This window comes from Bos javanicus, chromosome 21 (genome assembly GCF_032452875.1).
Source record: "Bos javanicus breed banteng chromosome 21, ARS-OSU_banteng_1.0, whole genome shotgun sequence".
In the NCBI taxonomy this organism is placed as follows: domain Eukaryota; kingdom Metazoa; phylum Chordata; class Mammalia; order Artiodactyla; family Bovidae; genus Bos; species Bos javanicus.
The window spans coordinates 45,449,909-45,463,253 of NC_083888.1; the positions used below are offsets into that span (position 1 = coordinate 45,449,909).

A 13,345-nucleotide genomic window follows, 5' to 3' on the forward strand; every position below is an offset into this window, starting at 1 on the left:
GAATGTTGTCAAGAAAGTGGCTTTGAAAAAAAGGAGTGCAAGAGGGTTGCAGAGAAATAGGATACTCAAAGAACATTGAAATGGCCAGCAGTTCATCTGTTTCTCAACTGATGAGTCCAGTTTTGGAGACTACAGTGAGAAAAGGACAAATAGGCTGACACTAGATAATAAAAGCCCCTTAATTTGGATTTCGGCCAAGAGATGGATAGCCCTTGAGATGTTTTCTGTCATTAAATTCTAAATCTAACTTTAATGCATTTATTCTTGGATACTCTTACCATTCTCTGTCAAATGTCTTTGGACCTTGTATTTGAGAAAGAAATAATTTAAAACCCACAATATTCTATGAAATCTCTTTCAATAGCAAATTGCCACTTCAGGAAGAAGCTTTGCCTTTATAATTGATAAAATACAGCTTTTAGGTTTGTCTGCAAGTAGTTTCCTTATCTGTAAAATGGGTATAATAGCACCTAACTCAGGGCTAATAAATTGGGAATTCAACTCAATGTAAGTGATGTAAAGAACTTACTAGGGTATTTGATACAGAGTAAAAGATGCTTACTTCTTGGAAGGAAAGTTATGACCAACCTAGATAGCATATTGAAAAGCAGAGGCATTACTTTGCCAACAAAGGTCCGTCTAGTCAAGGCTATGGTTTTTCCTGTGGTCATGTATGGATGTGAGAGTTGGACTGTGAAGAAAGTTGAGCACCGGAGAATTGATGCTTTTGAACTGTGGTGTTGGAGAAGACTCTTGAGAGTCCCCTGGACTGCAAAGAGATCCACCCAGTCCATTCTGAAGGAGATCAGCCCTGGGATTTCTTTGGAAGGAATGATGCTAAAGCTGAAACTCCAGTACTTTGGCCACCTCATGCAAAGAGTTGACTCATTGGAAAAGACTCTGATGCTGGGAGGGATTGGGGGCAGGAGGAGAAGGGGACGACAGAGGATGAGATGGCTGGATGGCATCACTGACTCGATGGACGTGAGTCTGAGTGAACTCCGGGAGTTGGTGATGGACAGGGAGGCCTGGCGTGCTGCGATTCATGGGGTCGCAGAGTCGGACACGACTGAGTGACTGATCTGAACTGAAAAGTGGTCAATTAGTATGTTATTATGATTAAGATACATAATGAGTTTTCCTTGTCTATCATCCCTACCATTGAAAAAATCAAACATTTCATTAAGTCAAATATGTATTTTTCATTGAAAACTTCAGTTAAGACTGGAGGCATATTCAGGCTGCGTATGGCAAACTGGAACTGTGTTAGTCGCTCAGCTGTGTCCGACTCTTTTTCACTCCATGGACTGTACCCCAACAGGCTGCCCTGTCCATGGAATGCTCCAGGCAAGAATACAGGAGTTGATAGCCATTCCCTTCTCCAGGGTATCTTCCCGACCCAGAGATCGAACCTGGTCTCCTGCATTGCAGGCAGATTCTTTACCGTCTGAGCCACCAGGGAAACCCGCATATGGTAAAAAAAAAAAAAAAAAAAAAATGTAAAACGTACTAGAGAAAAGTGCCAAGATAAAGCTTCCTTTCCTTTCATATTGCAAAAGTTTCAAGAATAATTTAAAGATTTTTGTGCAACATAGGAAGTGCAAGTTGTCTGCAGAAACTAATTCAACAATAGTTTAACAGTGGTAATAAAAGTGCTTAGGTAAAGAGACATTTCTCCAGTTCCTGTAGGCTTAAAGAGGAGGGAAAACCCTCAGGCAAAAGACCTTCTCACATCTGACAGTAACATCCTGGATGGCCTGGAAGCTCAGACAAGCACTTGGCGGGAAAAGAATAAATACAGAGCAAAATCTCACAATCTGTTTCTGTTTAGTTTATAAACTGCGACCGAGTCTGGCAGCTTTCGTGCCTTGTGGGACTTGAAGTCCAGAGGGGAGAAGCAATCAGGGTAGTTGAAGCTTCGAAGCCGGCGGCCTCTGCAGGTCTGAACAGTAAGGACTACAATTCCCGACACACACCGCGAGGCCGCGCCGTAATTACCGGCAACCAACCGGACCGGAGCAGGATTAGCTCCATCCCCCGGCTCGGGAGGACTGCCTCCACCAATGGCAGAGCTCTCAGTGCTGAGCCTGCGGGTTAGGTTGTGAGGCTCCGGCGGGGGCGGGGAGGAGCCGAGGGGGTTCTGAACGAGCTCGGCGGCTGGGTGGGTCGGGGCGTTCGGCGCGCCCTTCATTGAAGCGGCGGTGGCCGGGCTGGGCGCCGGGAGTGGAAAGCGACGGCGCGGCTGGAAAATGCCAGTCCATTCCCGAGGGGATAAGAAGGAGACGAACCATCACGATGAGATGGAGGTGGACTACGCCGAAAACGAGGGGAGCAGCTCCGAGGACGAAGACACCGAGAGCTCGTCGGTCTCTGAGGATGGAGATAGCTCAGGTACGAGACCCAGCGGGCTGGGACCCCGAGTCCTCGCGCCAGGATAGCGAAAGGCCGCTCTCCACACGCCGGCAGCTGCGTCCTGCTGGGAGAGCGGGGCGGGGAGAGAGGGAAGGGGCGGAGACTGGCTCCCGGCCCTCCGTGGCACCCAAACTGTTCGCGGGGCGCTGCCCAGCTCCTGGCCGGTCCCAGTTGGCGGGGCGGAGCGGAGCAGGGCGCGGGCCTGGACTCGTCCAGCTCACGGACGCTGCTCGGTTCTGTTCTCGATCCGCCCCGCCCTTGGGACCTCTGGGTAGTGCCTCGGGCTATCCGGAGAGGAAAATGTCCCGCATCTTATCTGGGAGACGCTGGAAATGCCTCCTCTCCCCACACCGCCGACTTCTTATATTGCACCTTTGCAGCCCTTCTCTGCGTGTGTGGGTTGTCAGGAGCCGAGGGTACTCGCTCTTGGCTGGTTTAGAATTTATTAATGTCAGCTTCCAAGTCAGCGTGTCAGTCAGTAGTTGACATTCGTCCTCTTTCGGGGGACTGACGTGGGAGCTGGGTCATCTGCATCATTTCTGTGAACTTTTCAAGACTGAGAAGAAGAGCCCAACATCAGGATTGATTGGAGATCTTCATATGCTTATAAATAACTAGCTGATTTTTGGCAGCTTTGAAGTTCTCCAAATCTTTTCTTCCCTGCAGTCTTTTCGAACTTTGTGCTGTTTCAGATTTTTTTTGTTTATTTGTTTTTGTTTTCTGTTTTGAAGGGAGTGGCATGGGGTAGAGTGGAGGGGGGCAGGTTAACACCATACATCAATTTTTGCAAAATTTTAGGAACGGTTATTTTAAAAAGAAATGAAGTTCATGATTACATGGGTTCTTTTCCTTCTATCCATACGACGAAGACGAGACTTATTTCTTTGCTTTGGCCTGATTTTGGCCATGTGAAGCAAGGATTGATGACAGGTTAACGACAGCCTATCATCACCGTGACACTCTCCTTTTTTAGGCTTCCCTTTCAAAGAAAAGTCCATGGAAGTATGTAATTTCAGTCAATAAATCAGCCACCCCGAATAAGTGTTTCTGAGTGACTTCCTTTTACAGTATTGGGTTCTACTCAGTGGACGGTATAAATAGTTATGATCTGACCACAGTTAAAGAGCTGTCATAGGTCACCACTTGAATCAATTGCCAAATGAACGCTTCTTTATAAACAATACTGTAGAAATTCAGAGGTAGAGGAAATCTTTTCAGTACAGGGTGGTCAGCAAAAGCTAGTGGGATTACCTAAATTATCTTGAAGAATGGGCGGAATTTGGATTGGAGTGGTAACGTTCAGGTGTTTCTGTAGAAGAAGGAATATAAGAAAAAGTGCAAGGCCAGAGCTTAAGCCTTATTTAAGAGTGAGAAAACCAGTTTGGTTGGGAGAAGGATTTGAGCTAGAAAAGGAAAAGAAACAGGTGTGAAAGACTTCAGAAAAAGCAGAAAGTGGGATTGATGACTACAAGTTTAGGAGTCAATGTAAGAAGAAAAATCCAAATGCAAGGAGAATGGTGGTAGTTTGAACAGAAATAGAAAAAAAAAAAAAAAAAAGATTGAGATGAAGATAGAAGATAAAGTATTACAGACATGTTGTTTTTGAGGTCCTGATGGTGTATTTGAGTCAGAGTGCCCAACTGACAGGTGGTAATGTGGCATTGGAACCTGCCTGGGATGGGAAGCATAATTTGGAACTCATCTGCTTAGTCATGAAAATAGGTGAGATTTCAAAAGTGAAGAATACAGAGAACATCTCTACTATATGTGAGTACGTTTTCTGCATCTGTAAAACATTTTATCTTCACATGTTCTTTGTTTTTCTTTTTATGGGAGTCAGGATCTCTCAAAATGACATCTATTTACTAAAATTCTGCCTCTCTAATTTTTATGTTGATTCTTGTGGGCTTTTGTTTTTTAACTGTTTTTTGTTCTATCCCCCCAAATAATGGACACATTATTTATGGACAATATGATAATAATTTGAAGCACAAGTCAGATTTTTTAAGTACAAAGAAATTAATTTTCCAGTTGCATGTTGTTTTTCATCTCTTTTCTACCGTTTATCTTGCATGTTTAACTCCCACAGGTTTATTCCTCTCCAACCTTGGTACTGGGCCAGTCTTAAGGCTACAGAAAAACTCCATCCAGAGATATTGGAGAGTGAGTCATCTTGAGGGACCACATTTTAAAGAGTCAAGGAATAAGCTCTTAAGAGCCAGAAATAATTTTAATCTGTTTCAGAAAAATAAAAAAAAAATCATACTCTCTTGCTGTAGAAAGTAACTGAACATAATTTAATTTTTTCTCATAGTTTGACTTTTATTTGATGATGATCAATACGAATATCATTTTGTGCTTAAGTTATTCTGATGTTGTCAACTATATGTGATGTATTGATAAAAACAGACAATGTGAAATATAGGAGAGAGCTGGTAGCTATCAGTTGTTTTCCTTGAAAAGTTTGCTTGTTTTCCTCTTTCCTCTTTCTCACTGACTGACAGAAATTTGGGGAGAGGAACAGTGGTAGCCTAGGAGTAGGAAACCAAGATACTCTGTGGTAAACATAATGAGATTAATTTTCTTTTTTTATTTGACTTGCAAATTATCTATGTGAGCATGCCATAAGTGGAATTCCATAAGTATTCTTGAGCAATATTAACCTTTAAAGGACATAATCATTTTGGTGCTTAAGTTCTGGTGAGTTGGTGGAAAACAAGTTCAAAGTGGATTAATTACTTTATAGTCATAGTTTAAGGTCAACCTTTCTCTTTTTGGCTGTGCTACAGCATGTGGGAACTTAGTTTCTTGATCAGTGATCGAACCTGTGCCCCTTACAAGTGGGAGCACAGTCTTAACCACTGGACCACTGCCCATCAGCCCTTTAATAAAATGATTTAAGAGTGAATAAAGAGGTTTCCCTGGTGGCTCAGTGATAAAGAATCTGCCTGCCAATGCAGGAGACACGTTTGATCCCTGATCTGGGAAGATCCCACATGCTATGAAGCAACTGAGCCTACCTACGCACCACAACTATCGAGACTGTGCTCTAGAGCCCAGGAACCGTAACTACGTAGCTGTAGCCTGAGTGCTGCACCTCTTGAAGGGCGGGCACCATGGAGCCTGTGCTCTGAAACAAGAGAAGCTGCCACAATAAAAAGCCCATGTGCCTCAACTAGAGAGTAGCCTCCAGTCATTGCAACTAGAGAAAGGCCGACACAGCAACAAAGACCCAGCACAGCCAAAATAAATAAATAAAATTATTTTAAAAAATGGATAAAATTAAGAAGGTCCAGCGATTGTTTTACTGATGTTTTCATCAGTAAATGGCTGTTTACTGATGACTCAGTCGGTAAAGAATCTGCCTGCAGTGCAGGTAGACCCGGATTGGATCCCTGTGTTCGATAGATCCCCTGGAGAAGGAAATGGTAACCCACTCCAGTATCCTTGCCTGGAGAATCCCATGGACATAGGGGCCTGGTGGGCTGCAGTCCATGGGGTCTCAAAGAGTCGGGCACAACTGAGCGACTAACACTACACTATTACACTAGCGACTGTTTTAACTTTTATCTGTATTTTACATTAAATCTACAGTGGAAATTATTTTTGATAAATATTTAAGTCCTAATGTAGTTTTTCTGTGTTTTTTTTTTCTTTAACCATTTGAATTAACGTTCAGATGTATTTGGAACATAACATTAGTTTTATCTTTGATATTTGCATTTTATTAACAGAAATGGATGATGAAGACTGTGAAAGAAGAAGAATGGAATGTTTAGATGAAATGTCCAATCTTGAAAAACAGTTTACCGATCTCAAGGATCAGTAAGTAGTAACTTCTGAAGGTCACTGTCACTGGATCTCAACCTTGTCACGTGTATACTAGCATGAGAGAAATTATATTCATTCTATTTTCCTTTTTGTTTTTTATGGGACTGACAGCCCTGAAAAAGGCTTCAACTATTGTTTTCCTGTTGAAGGCCTCATTAACTAATCAAGGGTTTTGAGGCTGGTTTTGGGGGGGATTTAATAAGATTTTTATGTGGGTATTGGTTAGGAAAGTGTTTTCCTTGGATTGCTGCACCCTTGGTTCTAATATGCTTCATTCATTCCTTTGTTAAATAACTGGATAAAGATAACATTTTTAAAAAAATTTGAGAATAAGAGTTATTTCCCATAGATGGCATGGTGATTTTTATTTATATCTTAACATTGGATAATGTATACATTGCATGTTTTCACATGCATTGTTTAGTTTGCTTCTCTGTAAGGTTGGAAGATAGTTTTCTCTCTCATTTACTCTTGAGAAGATTGATGCTCACAGAGGTTTAGTGATTTGTTCATAGTTTATCAGAAGGTGATAAATTAAGCTAGGCTTTGCCTCTTAGGTGCTATCATGTTCCTTCCACTAAGGCACATTACTTTGGAGGAATCATAGTGGAATCACAGGCCCTGAATCCAGGCTTTCTTGACAGATTTTAAAAATATAGTAATAGATTCTTTATTATCTACTGTAAAGATCGAATGAGCAGTATATAAAATTCTCAGCCATTTGTCTGGCATGTAGTTGTGTGTTTATAGATACTGTTTTTTCCCCCTCTTTATAATGCCAGAACTCTTATGTAAAGTTGGTAATGCACGAAGGGGCTCCAGTGACTGGAGAGAATAGAATAGATGCAGATTTTAAAGACATCTTAAAGGTGAACATTCAGTTTGGAACTTGCCGGCAAGGTCATGGGGCATACTTTAGGAAACGTAGATGAAAGGGAGAAACCTTTGAGACCATAGATAGCTTAACTTATTCAGAAGCTGCCTCTTCAGTTTATGGATTCTTTGTGATTTTGCTGCTTATTCTCTTTTTCCTACTTCTTCCCTAGAGAGGCCCAAAGAAGAGATGAAAGCCCATTTAATATCTGGAATTGCCAGCCTGAAATAAGACAGATTTCGTTACCAGACGAATCCTGCTGTTTATGCCATTTCTGGTGTTAACTTTCATTGGTATTAGTGATGAATATATAGACAATGTTCTATGCTAGTGTGACAAATTGATATAAGCAATCCAAAATAATCCATAGTATAAAATTTTGCCTTTAAAAAGCATGATACTTTCTAATGCTAAAGATTTACATTATTAATTTGAAGTTAAAATTAGTTTGGATTCCCAGGAATCCATTATTTGGGCAACACAGAGACTTCATTCAGTTCATTTGGGGTCATTCTGGCAAAGAGGAAGCAAATTTGTATTTTAGCATAAGAAATCCATGAACGAGTGATTCTTAAACAGTTATTGAGCTTTTATAGAGCCTTTTTTGGTTATCCAAGAAATTAAAATTGTTGTAAAGCTCTAGTATAATATATTACATAGGAGAAGTTTGCATCTAGTGAGTCATTTGGTCTAATCTTGTTCCCCTTGGGGCAGGCAGTTGCCTTGGTTTTTGCTTTCTCATGGCTCACCATGATCACCAGCCAGTTCCCCCTATCAGCATTATTCATTTCTGAAAGTATTAAAAGTAGACTCATTAACACTATTTAATAGAATTCTTTCTCAAGGAATTGGTATCTATAAATGTTTTTGAAAAAAAGATCTCGGCACAAGGTTTATAATTATTTTTTTGTCTTGCCCTGTTGCTTTGTTTTTTATTTTTGTCCTCTCTTACTGTGTATCTCTTTAAGCTGTCTCAAATCCTCTTTGGAAGAGGTGAGAGATATATTAATAATAATAATGAATATCCTGCTTTTGCCTGTTCTAGCACTATAGGGCACATATAGCACTCCTTTCCTAAGGCAGAAAATCCACAATTTGCAGTTTGTAAAGTGGTGGAAGGTGAGTTCTTCCACCTTCTTAAAAAGAAAGAGGGACTTGTCCCACCCAAGTGTCCATTCATTACCGTGTTCAGCATCCAACAAACATTAATTAGCTTCTATTCTGTGAATAGTATTGTGGTTGCTGCTGCCGGACTCATGATCCTTGCCTTTGATGAGTTTATACTTGATTCCAAGGTTGTAGAAATTATACTGATTTTGAGGAACCTATTCTTTTAAAAGTGAGTTAATTGAATACTGTTAATTCACATATCCTCTTCATTCAGGATGTTCACCTATACAGGATACCTTATTATCCATATTTTGTATGAGTTTGATGTTTTTCAGGTGCAGTCATGTTTTGTATTAGTTTTTTAGCATTTTGTCTGAAGTTGTATTTATAATTTCAAAAACTATTAGTATCGTGTTATACTTTTTGGATTTCATACATTGTATGTTGAATTTTAGAAAAATTTAACTCAGACATGATAATGTATTATTTTGGAAGTTGATTCAAATAATTTTTCCTTTCTGGTTTAAAAAAAAGAATATTAACTAGTATGAACACTCAAACTTGCTTTATTCCTTTAAAATCATTATATAAATTGCTATGCTAAATATAATGATCAATAATAGACAATATTAGTTGTCTTAGTTGTATTAGTTGGTATTTTCAAGAGGAAAGAGTGGAATATTACATGAACGCCAAGTATCATCATGTTTTCAATAGTCAATTGCTGTTTATACAAACAACTATAAGCATAATCAGTGGTTTCTTCTGGGAGTTACTATATGCCATCCTTGTGATGTATTGTGACATAGTCACTTATGATGCAGTAATAAATGGCAAAAATTTTTTTTACATAATGATCTTAAATTGTTAATCTGCTTTGAAATTTTAGGATACCTTTGAAATGCTACAAAACCAGGGTTAGAAGTGCTTCTCACAAAGAATGACAGTTTCAACATTTTCTTGTTAAAAAAAACGTTCTATCCTGAAGGACTGTTGGTAAAAATAAACATTGAGTTGCCTCATATACCATCTTTGATAATCAAGCTGAAGGTATTGATGTGACAGCTGTTACATTAGGCCTGTTTGCATGTAGACTCGTAAAAAGAGCAACGGGGATTCTTTGCCCCGCTTTTCACTTCCCCATCTGCCAAGCAACTCATGTTGTTACAGCTTCTTCATTCTCAGTTTAGATGAGCTGAATATGCCAGGTCTTAAGTTCCCTAGCCTTTGGTTTTACTCTGCTGCTGCTTTGTTCTCTTAAAAATTAGTAGGCTGAATATTGTTATACTGACTTCTTTTCAGGAGATTTGGAGAGGAGACAGGGAATTATTTATTTTTGACAGCTAGTAATGCCTGTATCTAAATTAATCAAAATGATTTGTCCCTTTTAAACTCAGTGTTTATTTGACCTTTTCTCTTAGAATTGATTTATTCTGCAGTTAAAAACATCTGCAGTGTCCAGAGGTAGTTATTTTGGTTGTATTTTTTTGATTTGTAAATTCACCATTAAAAAGTGATATATCTAAAAAATAGAAAAACATTTCTTTGTGATGATTTGCATTTAAGTCAAATGATGTAACTGTGTTCTTGTCACCTGAGATCAAGGAAAAAATACATTTGGTAGGCTATCAGAATATGAATGATATTAAGAGATAATGTATAGAAATGATAAATTGTTAGCCTTTGCTGGGCTTTTAAAATTAATATATTAATTTTTGCTTTGTTAAGACTTTATAAAGAACGATTAAGTCAGGTGGATGCAAAACTACAAGAAGTCATAGCTGGAAAAGCACCAGAATATTTGGAACCACTGGCAACTTTACAAGAAAATATGCAAATTCGTACAAAGGTAGCAGGTAGGAAAGTGAAACATCTTTTCCATATAGTAGAATATGAATTCTTCAATAGATTTAAAAGGTGTTTGTCAAATGAGTGGTTGTTGTTAATAGAAGTACAAATGTATTTACATTGAACAGAACATTATACTATCAATCAGCCCACAGTTATTTTAATTTATTAAATGCCTCCTGCTTTTCTCTGCTGCTGTGGAGGGTTAAAAAAAAAAAGCCCTCAAATTGGTCACAGTGTTGTTGAAAAGGTATTTCCACATGTGAAACAATTAGAAACCAGGATATTTTCATTAAGAGATACTGTTACTACCATAGTTTATTTTTCTATTAATGTTCAATTTAAGTCCTCTTAGTATTTTTCATCTTTAAGAGTGATAAAGAGTTCTTATTTATAAAAACATTAAAAAAATTTTGATCAGGATGTTACAGAACAGGAAATTAACCTTCAAACCTGTAGTTCAGTTATAAGTTTTTATTTTGAAAAGTTTGATAATGCATTTGTGATTATGAATAAATGGACACGTATTTTATTTGTATGGTTAAATTTCAGTCTTCTGTTTGTAACTGGGATCTGGCCTCAGAATTGTGTCCTACCATGCCTAACAAAGGATGTATCTATTTGAAGATCATTTAATGATTTTTCATAGTCAAACTGAAAACTGAAATTTACTGGAGATGCTGATTGTTTTCTTTTTGGGGAACAATAATTGATCCTCATACACCTGTTATATCTTAATAATACCTACGGCATTGTTGATAATAGGTTCTTCTTATACTGAATCCTCCTTAAACCGAATTTTAGTCTTGAGTGCTTAAGTATATAGATAATGTGATGCTTAATCTGCTATCTTTGCATATTGACTTAGCACATCCTTAAAAGTAAACATGTCCTTACTTTTCTTTGACATTTGAAAAGAACTAAGTGGACTTCCTAATGTTTTGAAAATATTACTTGAGTCAGTTATTCACTTTGCTACTAGGTGGCCTCCTGTACTTTTTGATTGTACAAAGAGTAGTGCGTGTGATTGTGTTGCTGACGGCATAGTTCCAGATATCTGTTCCTTGCCTTTATTGTACAAGAAAGAGTATTGCAGTTCTAGAGGCAGCTATGGCATAGAGTTAAGTATGTACATCTAGACCTCTTTGCCATTTTTGTGATGGCGTATTTGCATGGCCTATTTTATGTGGTTTTTTTAGGGTGCCTATTTTATGTGGTTGTCTCGGTACCTCTAAGTTAAACTCTCTTGAACATCTATTCTCTAGGTAAAGCTCTGTCAGGAGCACTCAAACATGGTGTTAATTTATAAATTTCGTTATATTAGTTTATACATTTAGTCTTCTTGGAAGCTTCGGACTCTGAATATAAGTAATAGTTAAAAAATAGTGGTTTCCATGGTTATGGTATCCAGTTGTTAGTTTGAGTATATATGATTGAGAAACCAGAGTTTTTTGACTCTATTTCCCTTATGAATCCTGAGACATTGTTTTTCATAGGTGAAGAGTTTTATTTTTGTTTTAATCATTCTCTAACAAGCATTTAGAAATATTTTTTAGAAAAATGGGTAAGAACTAAAATTTGCAGTGTAGTTTCTCTCTAGCTCTTAGTTTTGTAGTCTTCTTTGACATATATTTTGACTGAGCCTTGTTATTTCTAGTTTTTAAAGGTAAAGTTAGACCCTCCAATTTCTTCTTGATTCATTTTATAAAATAGGACAGAATTCTTACAGGGAAGTGATAATGAAACTCCTTATTGCTAACATAATCAGAGTAATTGTGTTTGGTTGCAGGAATCTATAGAGAGCTCTGCTTAGAATCTGTAAAGAACAAATATGAATGTGAAATTCAAGCTTCTCGCCAGCATTGTGAGGTACTGTTATTTTGCTTAACTTTTAAGCTGATTTCAGTTCTTCAAGTCTTCTTCTGAGTGCAGCAGTTAAAAAAGTAAAATAAATGAAACAAAATTGAATAGTACTTTAGTTCAGCCCACTTATGCAATTTTTTTTTTAATACAGTTTGACTGGAAGCTATATTGGAAATAGGACACAAAGAAAGAATCATACAAAAGAACTAAGTGATATAATTTTAGAAGTTTTGCAGCTGTCGCCTTAAAAAGACTTTGTAATGATTATGTCATCTGGCATCACCAAAAGTAGTATAATTAGGATAATGTTAAAGACGCAAAAAATGTATAACCGGTAGTTGTATTAATTTCTCAATTTTTTGATCTGTCTCCACATCTTAGGGCAAAATTCTTTATGGGGGAAAAATGGATTCTCTAGCACTGGAAAACATAGTGTTGATTTTGCAGATTACTTTTCATAAGACCTAGACAAGATCATAAGTAACTAGTGAAAATAAGAACAAGTTCTATGATGATTCTTATCTTAATGTACCATATCTTTATAAACCATTAAAGTACTGGGAGTAGATAGATATAAAAATGATGGAGCTTGTGTCATTTTCTTGGTTATAACTGAGATGAAACATCTTTTGATGTTTATTGGCTGTTTGGGTTTTCTTTTCTAAGAAGTACCTGTACATATCTTTTACCTTTATGTTGAGCTTTTAGTCTTTTCCTCATTGACTGTAGAGAGTCTTCATATATTCTGGATACAAATGCACTGCTGGTTATAAGCTTTGCAAATATTTTTACCCAGGCAATGGGGAATCTTTTTCACTCTTTTTAATGACCTTTTAAACAAAATTTCACATTTTAATGTGGTTGAATTTATCATCTTTCCTTTATAATACTGTATATGTTTCTTGTGTTTTCCCCACTTTGAGTAAAACGATATGTTTTCTTTTAAAATTTGAAATTTTGCTTTTTGTTGCTAAACTATCTTTAATTCATTTTTGTGTGATTAAAGTATGGATCTAATTTTACTTCTTTGCTTATGGATAAGTGATCTCACTGTTTATTACATACTTCATTGTTTCCCCACTAATCAGCAATTCCATCTCTTTTTTATACCAAATATCCATGTGTGTGCTGGCTTGTTTTTAGCGTTTTTTCCATCTATTCCTGTGGTGTGTTTAGCTCCTCTTGCATCAGTATCACAATTTCTCTTTTTGCAGCTTTCATTCTAGTAAGATGATGACTCAATAGCCTAATAATTTTACCTTGCTCTTTTCCTTCTTACAGTTGTTATTATTAATTTTATTTGTTGTTTAGTAACAGCTTTTTTAAAATTACCTTTTTTACTTTTTATTTTCTGCTGCTGCATAAAAAAGTGAGTTTTATATATTGATACTATATCCAACCATGTTA

The 13,345-nt window shown here is 37.5% G+C and overlaps 1 protein-coding gene across 2 annotated transcripts in view; it reads left to right on the top strand.

The window, feature by feature from the left end:
• The first annotated feature begins 1,700 nt into the window (after positions 1–1,700).
• BRMS1L (BRMS1 like transcriptional repressor) overlaps positions 1,701–13,345 on the top strand; it is a 44,418-nt gene continuing 32,773 nt past the window's right edge. Inside the window, exons 1-4 of one of the 2 annotated variants that reach the window (XM_061394936.1) lie at positions 1,701–2,391; positions 6,147–6,237; positions 9,956–10,083; positions 11,865–11,944. In XM_061394936.1, coding sequence (XP_061250920.1) covers positions 2,250–2,391; positions 6,147–6,237; positions 9,956–10,083; positions 11,865–11,944 — 441 coding nt within the window. In that variant the 5' untranslated portion in view covers positions 1,701–2,249. The remainder of the gene's footprint in view (positions 2,392–6,146; positions 6,238–9,955; positions 10,084–11,864; positions 11,945–13,345) is intronic. The other variant, XM_061394934.1, reaches the window with a different exon arrangement.